This window comes from Brachypodium distachyon, chromosome 2 (assembly GCF_000005505.3).
Source record: "Brachypodium distachyon strain Bd21 chromosome 2, Brachypodium_distachyon_v3.0, whole genome shotgun sequence".
Lineage (NCBI taxonomy): Eukaryota > Viridiplantae > Streptophyta > Magnoliopsida > Poales > Poaceae > Brachypodium > Brachypodium distachyon.
In genome coordinates, this window is record NC_016132.3 from 20,950,651 (window position 1) to 20,968,366 (window position 17,716).

At 45.0% G+C, this 17,716-nt stretch overlaps 3 protein-coding genes and 1 non-coding gene across 5 annotated transcripts; 3 read left to right on the forward strand and 1 right to left on the reverse strand.

Annotated features, from left to right (window-relative positions):
• The first annotated feature begins 3,801 nt into the window (after nt 1–3,801).
• LOC100844462 (peptidyl-prolyl cis-trans isomerase FKBP20-1) lies at nt 3,802–6,590 on the forward strand. Of its 2 annotated transcripts, none has more exons than XM_003568266.4 (7): nt 3,802–3,958; nt 4,053–4,129; nt 4,751–4,882; nt 5,178–5,311; nt 5,394–5,473; nt 5,563–5,655; nt 6,237–6,590. In XM_003568266.4, exons 3-7 carry the CDS (start codon nt 4,774–4,776, stop codon nt 6,379–6,381), a joined length of 561 nt encoding a protein of 186 aa, XP_003568314.1. In that variant the 5' UTR covers nt 3,802–3,958; nt 4,053–4,129; nt 4,751–4,773; the 3' UTR covers nt 6,382–6,590. The 2 variants fall into 2 exon arrangements, with proteins under 2 accessions (XP_003568314.1, XP_024315280.1); XM_024459512.1 differs by having other exon boundaries at nt 3,882–3,953.
• Nucleotides 6,591–6,796: 206 nt separating this feature from the next.
• LOC100844981 (probable protein S-acyltransferase 16) lies at nt 6,797–10,128 on the reverse strand. Its single transcript, XM_003568268.4, has 8 exons — nt 9,649–10,128; nt 8,578–8,670; nt 8,393–8,494; nt 8,025–8,102; nt 7,808–7,906; nt 7,628–7,723; nt 7,197–7,338; nt 6,797–7,107 (listed from the first exon to the last, which is right to left on the reverse strand). Exons 1-7 carry the CDS (start codon nt 9,919–9,921, stop codon nt 7,228–7,230), a joined length of 852 nt encoding a protein of 283 aa, XP_003568316.1. The 5' UTR covers nt 9,922–10,128; the 3' UTR covers nt 6,797–7,107; nt 7,197–7,227.
• Nucleotides 10,129–10,797: 669 nt separating this feature from the next.
• On the forward strand, nt 10,798–10,878 carry TRNAL-CAG. The gene has a single exon. It is a non-coding gene; the product is annotated as a tRNA-Leu (tRNA).
• A 1,125-nt stretch (nt 10,879–12,003) lies between these two features.
• Nucleotides 12,004–14,286, forward strand: LOC100837979 (glycerol-3-phosphate acyltransferase 5). Its single transcript, XM_003566137.3, has 2 exons — nt 12,004–12,666; nt 13,032–14,286. The coding sequence occupies exons 1-2, from the start codon at nt 12,013–12,015 to the stop codon at nt 13,983–13,985; spliced, it is 1,608 nt and encodes a 535-aa protein (XP_003566185.3). The 5' UTR covers nt 12,004–12,012; the 3' UTR covers nt 13,986–14,286.
• Nucleotides 14,287–17,716: the final 3,430 nt, after the last annotated feature.

Genomic DNA, 17,716 nt, shown 5'->3' on the forward strand with positions numbered 1-17,716 from the left:
AAGAGGGGGCAGTGTACTTCGTCATGGCCTCCCCCCCTACGCCTGGCTACCGGTGCTAGACTGCATCATATCAAACACAACAAGGACATGCAGAAGGATAAGTGGTTATATATTGTTAGATAAGGCTAGTACTACGTCCGTTTCTAAATATAAGAAGTTTTTTTTTTCCACTACAAACTTGATCAAATTTGAAAAAGGAACCACTGCAAGAGAGTATCATTTACGCTTTCCACTTAATTTAACGTACATTCGGAGTATTATCCTAGGGACGAAGTATTTTGGTTTGGTACTGCACAATATACTCACTCGAAATTCCTTAACTATACTGGGTTTTGGTAAGGCACAAGAACTTCCTCCAATTGTTGGGTTTTGCTAAGGTACAACCAGCCAATCTCTTTAAACATATACTCCCTCCGTTCCATATTAAGTGACTCAAATTTATTTAAATATATACGTATCTATACACTAAAATACGTATATATACATGTAATATTTCGGGACTTAATATGGGACGGAGAGAGTATGTTTTACGCGTGAGAAATGTCCAAATCTCTTAGCGTTGGCAATATGAAGTGCGGGCGTGCCAGTATAAGGACAAAGTAGGAAACTTTGCACTCTTTATTATTACTTCACGAGAGCATACAAATTTCTCTTTTTCATATATTCCCTATATTACATCTGACATGTTGACGACGATTGTGAGGATTCTTGATTCCCAGAGTCTCGAGAGAACTCTAGTTAATTACATCCATGGACTTATATCCATGGAAAACCTCCGATTAAACTGCACCAAATGGTCATCATCGCCAAACCTTCTACTTTTTTTTTATCCTCCAAGGGTGTACAAAATGCAGGTAATTGTGAATAATTGGCCACCAATCTGCCATGTTTTACAAATGCTATCTCCAAAGGATGTTTTGCTCTGTCATCCATGAATAGGAAGTATCTTGCCTCGTCGGTCAAGATATAGAATTTCCGGCCTGTAGAGGTAAATCACCGAACAATATGTGCGTAGCCTTGTAAAGTGCTGATCATGGCGACTTAATTATTCCACAGTACACGTGCATGAGGAGGTCAACATTCGTAGCTTTGTAGATCTTCACAAATTTTGCCATGGTGACAATGGTCCATCCATGACGACGACACGGCGCCGGGTAGAGCCATGGATGCCATATAAAATCCTTCTCTTCATGTAGTACGGTAATCATCCGCGGCGATGACACGGCGCCGGGTTGAGCCGCGGATGTTACAAGTGTATAGAACACATATAGCCGGTGGTCTATCCATGACGACGTCGCAGCGTCGGGTAGAGCCATGGATGCCACAAAAAATCTTTCTCGGACCAAATGATCATCCGCGACGACGACACGGCGCCGGGTAAAATCGCGGACATCACAAAACATATATCAATGGTGGTCCATCCATGGCGACGTCACGGCGCCGGGTAGAGCCATAGATGCCACAAAAAATCTCTTTCTCGTATCAAATGATCATCCGCGACGACGACACGGCGCTAGGTAGAGTCGCGGACGTCAGAAACATCTATCGGTGGTGGTTCATCCATGGCGACGACACGGCGCCAGGTAGAGCCATGGATGCCACAAAAATCAAGAAATAGCCTGCGACTAGAGAGAAGAAGAACACAAAACAAAAATGCGCATGTCACCTTGATACAATTTACTCACCATATGGTCGCGCCATCGACAACTCTCGAGAGAGCCACCAGCTGAATGAACTTTGTTGCAAGTGAGATGTGTAGAATGGAAATGGACCTGTGTATGTGTGTGAGACGATGGAGTGATGCGTACGTGAGAGTGTTCTCCCTTTTTTCCTTTTTTCTTCCTTCACCTTGAACCAACAGTGGTCTTTTTATAGCTCAGTCCTCCGGACGCCATCCGTTAGGATAAAGATCAGCATCGTTGCAACGGCTCGATACTTATCTCTAATTTCCAGGAATAGTTCCGTTCGAAGGTGCATATCTAGTTGATGCGTAACTTAAGCTGGCCTGGCTAGATATCTGCGTGCTTTTCTCTCTCGCTAGTATATTCTAGTATATTCTGGCCGGTAGATAACTTAAACTGATGTTTAGTTGAAGTATATCTCGCTAGTACTGCTAGCTGATCTGTTGGCCCATGCATGCCTGGTTCCTTTACGTGACAATTAAACACATGTACATGTACTAGTGTCTATACTTCAGACTCCACAAACTCTAATACGAGAATTCTCTCTTTTGTTTTAAATCCTTGCCAAAGATCAGCTTATCAATACAAGGAGCTAGCTTATGTTGCCATACATATATACGTGAAGCTCAATAAACCCGAAGCCTGTTCATCAATCAGACCCAATATATACTGAAATAAAGTTGACGTTCATACATCATCAATTTTCCCTGGCCTCATGCAGTCGTGACAAAAAATATGATCAAACAGAGTATTTATCTTTTCTTTAGTTTCGTAGCAATGCACCAAGATTGTGCTACATGTGAAAAGTAGTGATTGGACTCCCCTACGGGTGATGCCAATCCTAAGGACTGACAGCCTCGACGATGACGTATGAAAACATAACGATGGTTAGAAAGGGATTGGGTGTTTTTTTTTTGAAAAACTTACGAGATACTCTCTCCGATTCATAATAAGTAATAAGTGTCGGGGATTTGTACTAACGTTAGTACAATTTCATACTAAATCTCTGACACTTATTATGGATTGGAGAAAATACTATAAACCAATGAAGGGGGAGGAGGGGGGTACAATGCTCTCACAAAGAGAGCAGGTACAAGTGGTGCCATGGTGCACAAATTGGAGACATGAAAACTAGAAACGTCTCGAAGACGAAGAAGATGACAACTAGAGCCTCGTGGTGGGTTGGAGAATCTAGGGATGAAGTCGGCGCTCCGATCAACTGCAGTGGGAGAATCAACCTGAATGGAGGAGATTCAACGTCAACAGAATGGTGATCATCTTGCCTACTTTCAAGCATGCAACAAAAACACTTACAAGAAATAAACTTAACACCATGTCGACGATGCTCTAAAGCCCAACAAATTACGATAACAATCCAGTGTTGCAGAGCGAAGGATTCATCCCTCATGTTACCATCAAGGTTTTTCTTACCAGTGCACACAACAAGAACACTGATCTCATTGAGGTAATCAACATCATGGAACACAAGATCTACCTCTGCAACAACAACAAGAATGATGTGTGATGACGATGACACATGCGAACTACTTCGATCGCGGTCTTCCTCCTTGATAGCTTGTGCCCACTGTGTTTGGCAGCCAGGTCGGCTTGTGTTGTCCTAAGGGCTGTCATCCGCGACGGCTTTTAGAAATGTTGTACTCCTTCCGTCGAACAAAAGATATCTCAAGTTTGTCAAAATTTGTATGTATTTAGACATGACTTAGTGTATAAATGCATTCAAATTTAGTCAAAATTGAGACATCCTTTGTTGGACGGAGGAGTAGTTTTTTTTTCAATTTTTTTAATTAACTGGGCATCGAAACTTTAGATGAGGCAAAGATTTTTAGCTCCGTTTGAAAAGAAGACGGAGAAGGAGAGCAGCATCAAACCCGTCGTCTTGACAAGCACGAGGAGCCGCATACGGTGCACACCGGTTGATCCATCACTGATCCCACAATCCCACTCGACTGAAACGAGCCATCAGATGAAGATCCCAACGGCAACGGGCGCGGCCAACAAGAGCGACGCCTCAGGCTTCGATTAGATTTGGAATAAGATCGGCCCAATGGGCCGTGGCCAGCAACGCTAGTCGCTAGTGAGGCACGTCACTGCACTCGCCGTGACGTCACGTGAAGGCGAAGCCATCCTCGGATCGCATTCGGCATTCCCTGATTCTGATTCCCTCCCTTCCAGATCTATCCACTATCGTCTCTTCCTCCTCTCCCGTCTTCCTCTCCAAATTCCACTCGGCCTCTCTCCTACCCACCCCCGGTAAGGTACGTGCCGCATGCCCGCATCCGTCACCCTCCTCTCTGCCGATTCTCCTCCGCTCTCCCCTTCTAATCCCCCCCATGCCACTCCCCTCGGCAGGTTCTCTCCGTTGCCACTGCAGTCGCTGTATCCCTTATTGGCTTTCCTCTCCCCAATTCGTAGCGGCCGGATCCGAGGTAAATTCTACTCCGTACCTCCTATCCTATGCCTGATTTTCCATGAACGGACATAGAGCAGTCGAGGTTTAACACTGTTTTAGGACTCTCAGGTTACTTGGAGCTGTATAGATGCGGCTGTAGCATGTGGCTAGTTTGTAGGTTTACAGAAATTCATTCTGGGAGAAGATTCCCTGATGGGGATGGACATCCTAAGTGGGCTGTACCATTAATTGTGATTGTGTTCTCTAGGAGATGAGACTGCATTTTGCAATTTTGTTATGGGAAACATGCTGTGTTGTGTCTGGGAGCGAAATATTTAGTGGGTTTTACACTCGAACATCCAGCATTCGATAGGATCTTTGACCTTAATAAAAGCTGTGCTAGTGGACTTTCATCTAAACAAGTGTTTGATAGGATCTTCAATCTACTAACATGATCATTTGTTGCAATATCAATCCCCAACTGTGAAACTTCAAATATGAGGTCCAACGAGACTTTTAAATTGGCTTCAACATTTTGAGACCAATGAATTTGGAAAAACGAATGAACTGGCCATTCTCCTGTTTCAACTGCGTTCGCCTTTTACTCTTATAGGTTCTCTTAAGATTACCCTGATGTTCTGTTTTGTCTTTCTTTCAGAATCTCCTTTCAACATCAAGGTAATGGCAGAGACCGTAGATTTAACAGGGGATGGAGGTGTCCTTAAGACGGTGGTTAGGAAAGCAAAGGATGATGCCATAAGTCCATCTGATAGCCTTCCCTTGGTTGATGGTACTGCAGTTAATATATTGTGCTGAGCAAATCATAGACATAATAGTTTATTTATTCTATTTGCTTGCGCGATTTTCAGGTGGTTAAGTTAGGGTAGATGTTTTTTTTTATTTCTCCATTCAGCTACTGTGTAACGGCTATACACTCTTTTTTGTGGTACTGTGATTTGATGATTTCAAATTTCAGTGTCTCCTGTCCTCCATAGTACATGACATACAAATCTATCTTATTATGTTAGTCTTCATAGTGCTACAAGACACACAAGTATAAACATTATCTTTCTACCCATATGCAGTTCATTATGAAGGTACACTGGCTGAAAACGGTGAAGTTTTTGACACCACACATGAAGACAATTCTATTTTCTCATTTGAAGTTGGGCAGGGAGCTGTCATTAAAGCATGGGATTTGGCCTTAAGAACTATGAAGGTCTGAGTGTTCTCATTGCTTCTCACTCTGATCATCTCGAAAGCTTTTTCTCTAATATGGTTGGCTTATTGGGATGTTGAAGGTTGGAGAAGTTGCAAAAATAACATGCAAGCCAGAATATGCGTATGGAAGTGCAGGCTCGCCACCAGAGATACCGGCAAAGTCTGTTTGCTATTTCACCCCTCACTAGATGGTTGTTGAGCTTTGCCAGGTCGAAATTTTCTGTAACCGGATCTGCTTTGTTTCTGCAGTGCAACTCTCATTTTTGAGGTGGAGTTACTGGCCTGCAAGCCAAGGAAAGGTTCAAGTCTAGGCAGTGTATCTGATGAGAAAGCCAGGCTAGAGTAAGATATCTCCAAATGTTTTCTCTTTGATATTTACCACATCAAGTACCCAATAATCAGACGGTGGTCGACACAATCCTCGATGAAGCTGATCTGTGGAGGCTGACACTTGGCGCAGGGGCTAAGGGGTTGAGTACTCTTCCTCTGCTTGATAACATCTCTAGATAACCATAGCTTTTTCTCTACCTTATATAGTTTCCCCTGTCCTTTAATGTTTTTATGAGGTTAGTCGAGCTCTTGCTTCGTTTTCTGTTGGCACCTCTGGTGGTTGTGTAGCTTTTAAGTCACTTTGGCCATCTTCTTCTATTACAAAAGGTGTGTTTGAGAAAACAAAGTACCTAATAATCATTTCAAACTGCAAAATCTGACAGGACATAAAAACTAGATATGTATCCTCTGGCTACTGTCTAGACGTCTAGTACATGCTTGAGATGAGTAGTGTAACGCTGGAGGCGTCATGTTAGTATCTATGATCCACTTCGTAATCAAGTGTGATAAGTTGAGGTTATGTACGATTGTTTACTTTCCAACGTCTGTTACCACCAAAAGTAAATGAAATTTTGATACATATATTTCAATAGGGAGCTTAAGAAACAGAGGGAGCTAGCTGCTGCTACCAAAGAGGAAGAGAAGAAGAGGAGGGAGGAAGCAAAGGCTGCTGCAGCAGCTCGTGTGCAAGCCAAACTTGATGCAAAGAAGGGCAAGGGAAAAGGAAAGGGCAAATAGATTACACGGCTTATATAGTTTGCTGCTGAGTGCTAACTATTGTAACCTAGAAAATAATCTTCATAAAGCAACGTACTGCAAGATTGCTTATTAGCTAGCGTGCCTGGGGATGCTTATGTTATTCCACATTATGGCCGTACTGAAAAGACTAAACAATTGCAATAATCTAAACGCTTCTGTCCGAGTAACTAATTATTGGGCAACAATGACATTTTCGTGCTGATAGTCTAACGAATGCATGCTCGAATGTTGAGCTTTGAACTGCAGCACCACGCTAACCTGAGCTGCAGACGACCTCGCAACAGAGCTTTCGTAAGTAAATTGCCCAAATGGCACATACTTGAGCTCATGATAAACAGGTGTTACATGTGTGCACACATTTTTTTCCCCATCAATCTATAACAAATGCAACATATACTTTGAACCGAGCGTGCAAAAATGATCTTAGAAAAATTGATTTCATGTCCCTTTCATGCATACATGGCTTTCAAACACCTCAGTATGTACACTTTACAACAGAATTACATTGGTTAAATCTTCTGTGTGCAAGTACAGCCTACTCCAGATTATGAGCAGGGGAACAGTGATTTTTCTGTGTGTGAAGAATGAAAAAACTACTAGGTCAACATTTTCACGTCCAAACTCAGAAGAGGCCCCTGGAGCTGCAATCCAATTCTACTGTATCTTACAGTCCAGGGTTTTAACTTTTAAGACGTATCTGCTGACCTGTTACAATCCAAAATAGTTCAGAAATGACATATTTTAACTGTCAAATAGTAACACAGACATCGTTTCACATATTGGCAACAACGTACCTACTGTGAATGTAATGTTATCTTGCATAAATCACATCGCTGGCTTAGATGATGTAAGATCATATGATGCACGGAACCGAAGGCCATTGCCTGTATTATTTGATACTGGGCAGAACCAGCAGAATATGCTCCGCCCCAACACCTGTGAAACAATCAGGAAACGTCAGAACAAATAACAAGTGATGCTTCAATATTGTAATACTAGTGGAGCTTCAGTGTGAACTGTCAATAGCGGCAGCATAATATAACTACATGTGAAAGTTTGATAAACATCATTTCCTCCTGAACAGATTGGGAAGAAATCCAGGTGCCTTGGAGGAAAGACTATTTGATTCTTCCTATTTGCGTTTATGTTTCGACAAGTGAAACGTTTAAACTCTCAGAGGAGGACAGAAAAAAGCAGTGCAAACGATATTTCTTAGTTTTCTTACTGAAATAAGATTCTCATAAACACCAAGATCATATGGATGATGATAAAGGTCTCCACCCTTTTCTGCCAACCACATTGCTCTGACTCCTTCATGGTACTGCAACCATTAATAACAAGCATGGTTAAAAAATTCTGTAAACAATAATGTTGTCTAACATCAAGACAAATCTGGTGCACAAACCTCAATTGTAGTTTTATTCTGCAATATCAGGTAAATGTGCCAGCCCAAGAGAAATGTCAACGCCAAAGTTAATGGGCAAAGAATGACCCCACAAATAATCTGTCCATTTGATAAGTTTCAAAATTTGCACGTTCGAAATGTATTGGAATGCCTGAAAATTGTTCAGATGAACATGCAACATGCTTGTAACTTGAAAAACCATTGCCAGAATACTTACAATCGATGTTTTAGAAGAATCACTTCCTGACTGTTCATCTTTAGGAGCACTGTGCATGACACTCCCTATAATCAGAATCTGAGAGAAAAGCATGGTACTTTTTAATGCTCTACAGCCCCAAGAAATCACGCTTACTTCTTCCAAATATAAAAGGCCAACATGAGATTGTATGCCAAACTTTGATCAAGAATTAGACTAGTAATATGAGGCTATTGTGATGCAAAAACATTTTCTAATGGTAAAACTTCTATACACATATGCCGAATATTATTTGTCCAATTGTTGATCAAAGTTTCACATAAGATTCTGTGTTGACCTTGTATATTTGGAAGAAGGGAGTACTAAAGTAACCAAAGAAACCAAAGTACCATAGAATAGAAGCTTGCAGTTACAGCATACAATACAAAGACCAAAAATATCTTGTAGTTCTCATGTCCAACACAGTTATTAATCCAAATGCAGTGATGGTCCTGCACATAAGAATTTGGTGAAAATGTGCAAGTGGAAAGCAAAAAGAGAAGGATAAAATCATATAATTAATACTAGCCAGCACCATTTTTAGAACACATCTCTTGCACACACGGCAATGGTGTGCACGTGGAGGCTTATAGTGTCCACATTTCTGGCAATATCTCAAATCACCACCCTGCAAAAACAGTACAGATACAATAAATCGAGACAATATTATAATAACCAAATGAGATGTTAATTTTTGTCAGCTATCCTCACTAAAGTATATTCCGGAGCAAATGGGTGGACGGGATTTCCCCACTTATTGAAAGAAATATAATGCCACCTACCCACCTCAACTTACTCTAATGCTAATGGCTATCCAAAGATGGATACTATCCCTCTCATTTTCATATCATTTTTCGTGATAACCCAACATCACAATGCACATTGGTATGAAGTTTAAATATAGTAACTTACTGACAGTGAATGATCAGCTAACATTAACACCACAAAGCAAATGGCTTAAATCACTTAAGTGCTTAATCACTTTAAGAGGAAATATAATCCAAAAATCTTGTGTTGACTATAAACACCTTACTATTGTACAGTTATGTTTAAATGATCATGGCTCAACAACAGAAAAAACCACTCACACAATAGGTCAACCATTCTAACACACGTATAGGCACAAAATGAAGGCAAAAGATATAAGGAATAGCAATACGAGCTGCTGAATTTTGAGTCACTTTGGTTTGTTTATATGTTGGGCCTGTTTGGTTTAATGACCATGGATAACATTTGAAACTTAAAGTACACCTTTCTACTCAACAATCTCAAACGCATTGAAAAAACCAAAATGTTATCTACAGTACCACAAGCCTTCAAGCTCAGACTATATCCACATCCAGTGGAAGGTAACACGGGCGAACGCTCAGATTCAGAACTTTGAGCTGAAATTCGATAAAAGTGGAACAATTTTACACTCTGAATGATTCATACTCTACTAACCGAATTGCCTTGAAACCGCATTTATCCTATAAACAGGCACGACATCCAAAACAAATTTCATACGAATAAGGGAACATTTTGCAAGAACTGAGAACAGCATTCCACTCCACAGATCCCAAAACTCCACAGCAGGTAGCAGCCAACCGGGAGCGGGGGCACGCACCTTGCGCTTGACCTCGTGGACGGGGGTCTCTGCGTCCTCGACATCGGGTAGGAACGCGGGCGGCACGCGGCCCGGGTCCCGGCAGACGGCGACGGCGTAGGTGGCGAGGCAGGCGGCGGCGAGGGCCGTGAACGCGGCGGCGTTGGCGACCCCGGCAGCCGTGGCGAGCCCCAGCCACCCGGCGACCGCGACGAACACCGTGGTGTAGTAGACGTACCCGATCGCCGCGAGCACCGAGAAGATGGGCAGCGTCAGGTACCCCGGCCGCCCCATCGGCGGGCAGGCGGGACGGGGGGCGTGGTGGCGGCGTCGCGGGGGAGCCGCTCGCCTGCGCCTAGCTAGGGTTCCGGCCGGAGGAGGCGGGGGGCGCCGCGCATCCTGGGAGGAAAGGGAAGGTGGGGGGCGGCCGGCCCGTTTTTATGGGGAGGTTACTTTATTCCGCGGGAAGAAGCAGTGGCGAGATGGGGGCAGAGATTAGAGATGAGAGATGCAAGCAAGCACCAGTCGCGTTCGCGAGGAGCGAGCGACCGGTTTGGTAAAATGGCTATCTGCGTGAAGAACAACGTCGTTATGCAGAAAACGAGAGATATTTTTACGTGTTTCTTTGTGGAATTTCGTTGTCCTGCGTTCTGATTGAGGTGTATAAGAAATGTGAACTGAGGCGCACGTAGAAGAATGCTAAAATCCTTGGCAACAGAATTTTGTTATTATTGGTGATGTTGCCAATACGCTTTAGCTGCAACTATCTTCAGACTCTCTACTTGTTCGTTGCCCAACGCGGCTATGCCTCTGCCTGGCTGGCACTAAAGCATGTATATAAATATGTTTTTTTTTGGAAGAGAGCAAGCAAGGTGGCAAGGAAACAGCACCGGTAAGCGTCCAATTTATAGCATCCTATCTTGAGTAGAGTACAATCATGTACCTGGAAATAATTTATGCATCTAGACTTTGACATAATAATATAACTATAACTATCATATTAACAAGAACGTAAATATTAATTTCTCGACGTGCCTTGCGAGATATGCTGCCAGCCTGCCACGTGAGGATACAGAATGTTGTATGTGATGGGGGCAGATAACCACACAAATTACACATTACACTCAATAAATGTTTTAAAAGATGTTCGGCATTCAGATAGAACAACAAGTCAAGATGGCCGAGTTGGTCTAAGGCGCCAGTTTCAGGTACTGGTCCGAAAGGGCGTGGGTTCAAATCCCACTCTTGACAGATGATGTTTTGTCCATGTTAATTTTGGCTTCAAATCCCACTCTTGACAGATAATGTTTTCTCCATATTGTTCAGGTCATGTTTGTACAGTTAAGTTCCTTTTGACGATATCTAAAAATAAAGAGGGCATTAAGATATAATTTTTACGGCACCTTTTGATTGGAATGAGACATGCGGATCTTTTTGCCGGGTAGTCATGAACCACTACAGTTTCAAGATTATCAGTAGACCTATAAACCCTTGTTGGAAGTAGAGTTGATACAGCGCATCGTTTCAAATATAGTCATATTGTCTTCTTGTTCTCACGTTCGTCGCAGCGACATTGCAGCAACACCTCTACGGTATCCAAGTATACACGTAGGAATATCGTGTATTAAATTACTAGCTAGTTATGATCGGGCGACTTAGGCATGACAGGAGTGGTTGCAAAACATATCTTATTTTCCAATATGAGCTTTTAATGGGATGACATGTCATTTCTCGCGTGTATGTTTAGCAATTTGTCCCGCCTCTCTCGCAGAAGATTTTTTTTAAATAAAAAAAACTTCCATGATGATCATGGGTGCATTTGATGGTTACTCTTAAGCGTTAACAACAGATGTATGTGTGCTCACGTGACTCTACCTCAGTTGCATGAATTCCATGAGGCCGTGAGCTAGCAACGTGGGTAATGTGAGCTGGGCAGCCATGGTTTTGCTAACTAATGAAAGTTAGTGCAAATGTCAGTATCGATGTATTCCAGCTCCTAACTACCACCAGCAAGCCAATCGTCCGTATGATCATACTCCCTCCATTTCATAAAGAATGACGTCCACGTTTTTCGAGGTCGAACTTTGACCAACGATTAGATCAATTGTATGTAAATTATATGTTACAAATTTTATATCGTTGGAAAGGTTTTTGAAATACGAATCCAATGATATAATTTTTGTAACACATAAGCCTCAAATCATTAGTCTAATTGTTGGTCAAATCAAAATCTTGAAATGCGTGCGTGACATTCTTTATGAAATGGAGGGAGTATTGCACAATACAAGACAACGAAGTAAGTACGGACATTTGGCAAGTGCAGAAGGGTATAAGTCGACAGACCCAGTTTGTTCCGAAGCACGTACAGGTGGCTTTGACTGCTGAATGGTGATTACAGGCGACCTCGGTAAAGACCATCGATCGACATATATGGCCATGTCGGCGTCGGCGCGCACGGGGGCCTCCGCGGTGTCCGTGGTGGCGGAGCTGGAGGGAGCGCTGCTGCGAGACGCGTGCACGTTCCCGTACTTCATGCTCGTGGCGTTCGAGGCGTCGGGCCTCCCGCGGTTCGCGGCGCTGCTGGCGCTCTGGCCGGCGCTGCGGCTGCTGGAGCTCCTGATGCCCGGGGCGCGCGGCCGTGGCATGGTGACGCGCTGCGCGGCGTTCGTGGCCACGGCGGGGGTGCCGGCGGCGGAGCTGGAGGCCGTGGCGCGCGCCGTGCTGCCCAAGTTCATGGCCGACGACGTCGACCCTGCGGCGTGGGCGGCGTTCGGCGCGTGCACTGGGAGGCGCGTCGTGGCGACACGCATGCCGCGGGTCATGGTGGAGTGGTTCGCCAGGGAGCACCTCGGCGCGCACGAGGTGGTCGGCTGCGAGCTCGAGTACAGCCGGCTCAGGCGGTCCACGGGGCTCGTCAGGGGCGGCGGCGACGAGGCACTCGGTGCCCGCCTGCGCGCGCTCTTCCGCGACGACGGCCGGCCGGACCTCGGTCTCGGCAGCCGGTCGGGAATGGCGCGGTCCTTCTTGCCCTTCTGCAAGGTGAATTCGGAGAAAGTTCTTGCATATCTTACGTGAAAGTCTTGTTATAACAATCAAAGCCAGATCTGGGTTTTCAAAATCCTTCGGGGCTTGTTTGGCACAAGCCCCGTTATTCAATTTTTTAGAGTATTATTCTCTCTAAATATATGTAGAAACGGTAAAAAGAACTGATAGGCTATAGGTAGGCTTAAATTACAAAGGAATAATCATCACAAAGATATTCTACAAAACCACCTCATTTTCATGCCAATTACAAATACACTCGTAATGAACAAGTCTTCAAAGGTCGATGCCATTACTCGATTATCACGAGATGCTAACTTACGTATCTCAATACATTCCCATACATATGTACATGCATGCAGGAACAACTCCAGCCGCCATTCCTTGTGGACGACATCACAAATCAACCAAAATGTCCTCCGTTTCTACCAGTGATCTTCCACGACGGCCGCCTCGTGCGTCGGCCGACGCCTCTCACGTCCCTCGTCATCCTCCTCTGGCTCCCCCTCGGCGTTCTCCTCGCCTTCGTCCGTATCACCATCGGCCTCATATTCCCCAACGAGTTCATCCCCCAAATCATGCCCTTCCTTGGCGGCACCATCATCACGCACGGCAACCCTCCTCCAGCCCTCGCCACCGACGGCAAAGGCTCGCCGCCTCCCGGCATCCTCTTTGTCTGCGCGCACCGGACGCTCATGGACCCGGTGGTGCTGGCGTGCGTGCTGGGCCGTCGCCGCCTGGCCGCCGTGACCTACTCCATCTCCGGCTTCTCGGAGACCATCGTCCCGATCCCAACGGTGCGGCTCACGCGCGACCGGGGCGTGGACGCGTCCCGGATGCGCGCTGCGCTGGCGCGGGGCGACGTGGTCGTGTGCCCTGAGGGCACCACGTGTCGGGAGCCCGTGCTGCTCCGCTTCTCGGCCCTCTTCGCAGAGCTCAGCGAACGGATCGTGCCCGTGGCCACAAACTATCAGGCGGAGCTCTTCCACCCGACCACGGCCAGGGGGCGGAAGGCCATGGACCCGGTCTTCTTCTTCATGAACCCGCGCCCGGTCTACGAGGTGACGTTCCTGGACCAGCTGCCCGCCGAGGCCACGTGCGCCGCCGGGAGGAGCCCCGTCGACGTCGCCAACCACGTGCAGAGATTGCTCGCGGCCACGCTCGGGTTCGAGTGCACCGGTTTCACCCGCAAGGACAAGTACCGGGTGCTCGCCGGCAACGACGGCACCGTCAACGCCAAGCCAGCTGCGGCGCCGACGACGAAGCCGGGATGGCAGCGCCGGATCAAGGGGGTGCTCCGGTTCTTGCTTCGCTGATTAATTAATCAGTGGCTAGCTGCAAAGGGAACGTTGGTTCTATACATGCGTGCATGTATGCAAAGACGTGAAAATACGAGTCCGTAGAACCAGGGGAAAGCCAAGTGAAAGCACAAGAGTGGGTAAGTATAAATTCTATGAGTATAGTAGATAATTGTGCATTATGCAGAGGAAAATAATAATCAAAACATGCGCGCCTGATAAGGAAAAAGACCGTGCAGAGAAGTTCAAATTTGTATTGTAAAAAAAACCGGTTGCACGTGTACTTGTAACTGGTGCTTCCTAGGGACGGCATTACCAATTTTTCGGTGCAAATTGTTCAAACTCCATCAAAAAAGTTTAACAAATTATTAAAAAAACCATAGAGAAATGTTGTTTCATATTTATATGTAACGGAATTTATATCGCGTGAACGTTCTCGTGCGCGTCTTTCTGCGCTACGCGCTCCTGGCCGCTCGTTCTTTCGCGCGCACGATCCCAGCGTATGCCACGTGTTCTGCCGTCTCAACTCTTTCCATGTCAGTGCCAGCGTGGCTCTCCACGCGCACCGTGCTACGCTCGTGTTCGAATCACCGTTGCTTTGAATCGCACGGCCCAGAAGTAGCAGTTTGAACCTCGGCAACCGCGCCTGTCCAATTGCCCCTCGCTCGCTAATCTCCGTTAGGTGCGCGTTTAACCCCCCCCCCCCCTTTATTCTGCCCGAACTGTTGCCGTTACTCGCGCTCGTTGCTCTTGCTCTGTCCTCCTTCCGCCGTGCAGGTTTCTCATCCTGTTGGGGGGGGGGGGGGGGGAGAAGAGGAGGGCGATTTCGTCTGCATCTCGCCGCCGGCAAACCGGCTGGCAAATCGTGGTTTCGGTCCAATCGAACGGCGCAGCAGCAGGTATTCCCCGGCCCTTCTCTCCGAGAGCCATCTGTTCCTCCTCACTCGCCGCCCGGTGACATTTTTTGGCACCGTATTTCGTCGTGGATTCCGGTAGAAGGTGGTCTCGCGCGAGAAATTCATGGCGGAATTCGTTCCTACGAGGCAGGAGCGGGGGGGGGGGGGGGACCGTTTGATTGGCGGATTGGAGAGAATCGGTGCGGATTTTAGTGTTGATTTTTTGGATTTTGGCATGTATTACGCATCTCGGTGTCAAGGGGTGTGGGGTGTAGGGTTTCGCAGTCTGTTTTTCATGGGCATGTGTAGTGTAGATTCGTTTCGTTTTTGTGTTGCTGATTAATCACCCTTCATCACCTCTGATTTTCAATTGCAGTCAATACTGTCTAAATATATCGCCCTTCATTCCCCGTGCATGTGTGTCATTCGTGATCCGAGTTTGATCTCGTTTTCTGCATTTTTCCGTTTCTGCATTGGGCAATAAGGGTATGGGCAGGGGGTTGTTCGGTAGGTTACTTAGGCGGGGTTTTGTGCGAAATATGTGATGTAAGATGTATGGGCGATGTATTCTAGTGTTTGATACAAGTGGTGAATCATGTACCTGTTTGTTGAACGTTTGTTGAATACAATCCTTCTATGTAAAATCATGTACTCAAGTTGTTGAATCATGCCCTTTTTCGGCTTTTTAGTGATGTGTTGTTGTACCCTGGTGTATCATACGATGTGGTTCATATGACAGTATCTAGGCATTTTTGCGCGTAGCAATATGTATGCATTTTTTCTGCCCTTATCCAACACGTACGTGTATCCGTTTCTAGGTTACAATTGACAAAGTGGTTACAAGTGGTTTAGTTGTGCGATGGCTAGGAAACGTAAAGGCGATGACTCGGGCAGTGAAGACACAAAGGTAACTATATGTTTGTTGTCACGGAAATTTTAGTAACGGTTGGAATGTCATTTTTACATGGTACAACTCGGAGCTGCATGCACATGGTTACCTTTACTCTCCTGACATGGCAATATTATAAGTATTTCGCATGGCAACTCTACAAATGTTAAATGCATGCTGTTACTATTTGAAATAAAAGCGCTTGCAATACTACCCGTTTTTTAACTGCTTGTGTATGGGTATTTTCACTGTTCATATATGACATTTTTTGTAAAAGCTGATTTATGGATCATACTATCTATTCATGTCCAATGAATGCAACACTATCTGTTTTCATGTCAATTGAATGCTTTTTCTTTGCTACTACTTAGGTCAAGCTTTAGAAATTTTACATTTTCTACATGTATATGGTTACTTGTATTATTCTCATATGGCAAATTTAGTAAAGATTGACATGGCAACTTCCCCTGTTTTCTGGTGTTTTTTATGGCCATCATTGGAATGATCATCCGATCATCTAATTGACACTGATTTATTTTCTTTAACTACTTTTTTTTCAGCTGCTTGTTCATGCAAGGAACAGGGCTTCCCCTTATGGGCTGACCCAATTGTATGATCATTTCAATGGTGGCCAAAAGCCGTCTTTTAGGATTATTGGGTGGCCGTCATTTCTCCATATAAAGACTACCAAGCTACACAATCGTTTGGTCGATCATCTTGCGAGTTGCTACGATCCACATGATAGGTGTCTTGTCTTGCCTGAAAGGGGCAGGATCCCGATGACTGAAGAATCTTTTTACAATGCCCTTGGGGCACCACGCGGCGAGTTGCCGGTGCCATACAGGGTAGACAAGGACATCGAGGCCCGGCTTGCACCGGAGCTGTTCCTAGGCATGGACTTATCCAAAGCCCCCCTTCACAGCCAGGTGAACACTATGTTGAAGGAGATGACGGACTCCGGGGACAGATTTAAGAGGCTTGTGCTGATGTACATCATGAGCACTATAATAGCACCAACTACAAGCACTAGGATAAGCAATAGGTGCTATCCTGCAGTGGTATGTTTTGTCATTCGTATTGGAGGGTATCCCATTTTTATCTACATCTATCTATGTTCTGTCATCATCACATCCTTATTGTCATGTCAATTTACATCTTTTTCATCCATCCTCATAACTGGGGCAACATATTCATCCGTGTGCTTGGCATGTCAACATTTTTTCCCCTGTTTTGCCCCTGGCAATTTAATACTTGTTTGCCCCTGGCAATTTATCCTTTATGTGATTGGCAACTTAATACCTGTTTGCCCCTAGCAATTTATCCTTTGTGTGATTGGCAACTTATTATATTGTATTGAAGGCAACTCATACAGTTATCATGGTAAATCCATTTTTTTTCTTCTGAAAACACATGTGGAATATTGAATATTGTAAGAACCAAGCTTTTGTTTTGCACACAGGATAACATTCACAATGCGCACAGATATAATTTCTGCAAGATGGTATGCAATTTTTTGTCTGTTGATCCCCTTATAATGATGACAATTTTTTGCTTCCCTTTCCCATCCATGGACTATTGAGGTGGGTTTTCACTTCTTTTTTTATGCAGCTGTTGTATGTTGATAGCCTGGACATAAGTGAGCTTGGCCTTGCTGTGCCAACCGCCCCGGTCGGAGTGAGCGCATGGACCAATCAATTGATTGATGAAGTCATCCGAGCTGACATGAAAGAAGATGGCTCTTTTGGGAATCTCTAGGTTCAGCTATGCGATTTTTATTTTGATACCTTTTCGTCCTATCGGCATGTCAGTTATCACTTTCTCTCTTTTTTTTGGCGCATTAATTGTGTTTTTTTTTGTATCAGCTCGTCTCCGACTACGCTATGAACTATACCTTTTTTGGGGGCCCTCAACAGTTTTCTAGGTGGATTCGTCTAAACAGCCACCCTAACGTCAGACCAAAGGTA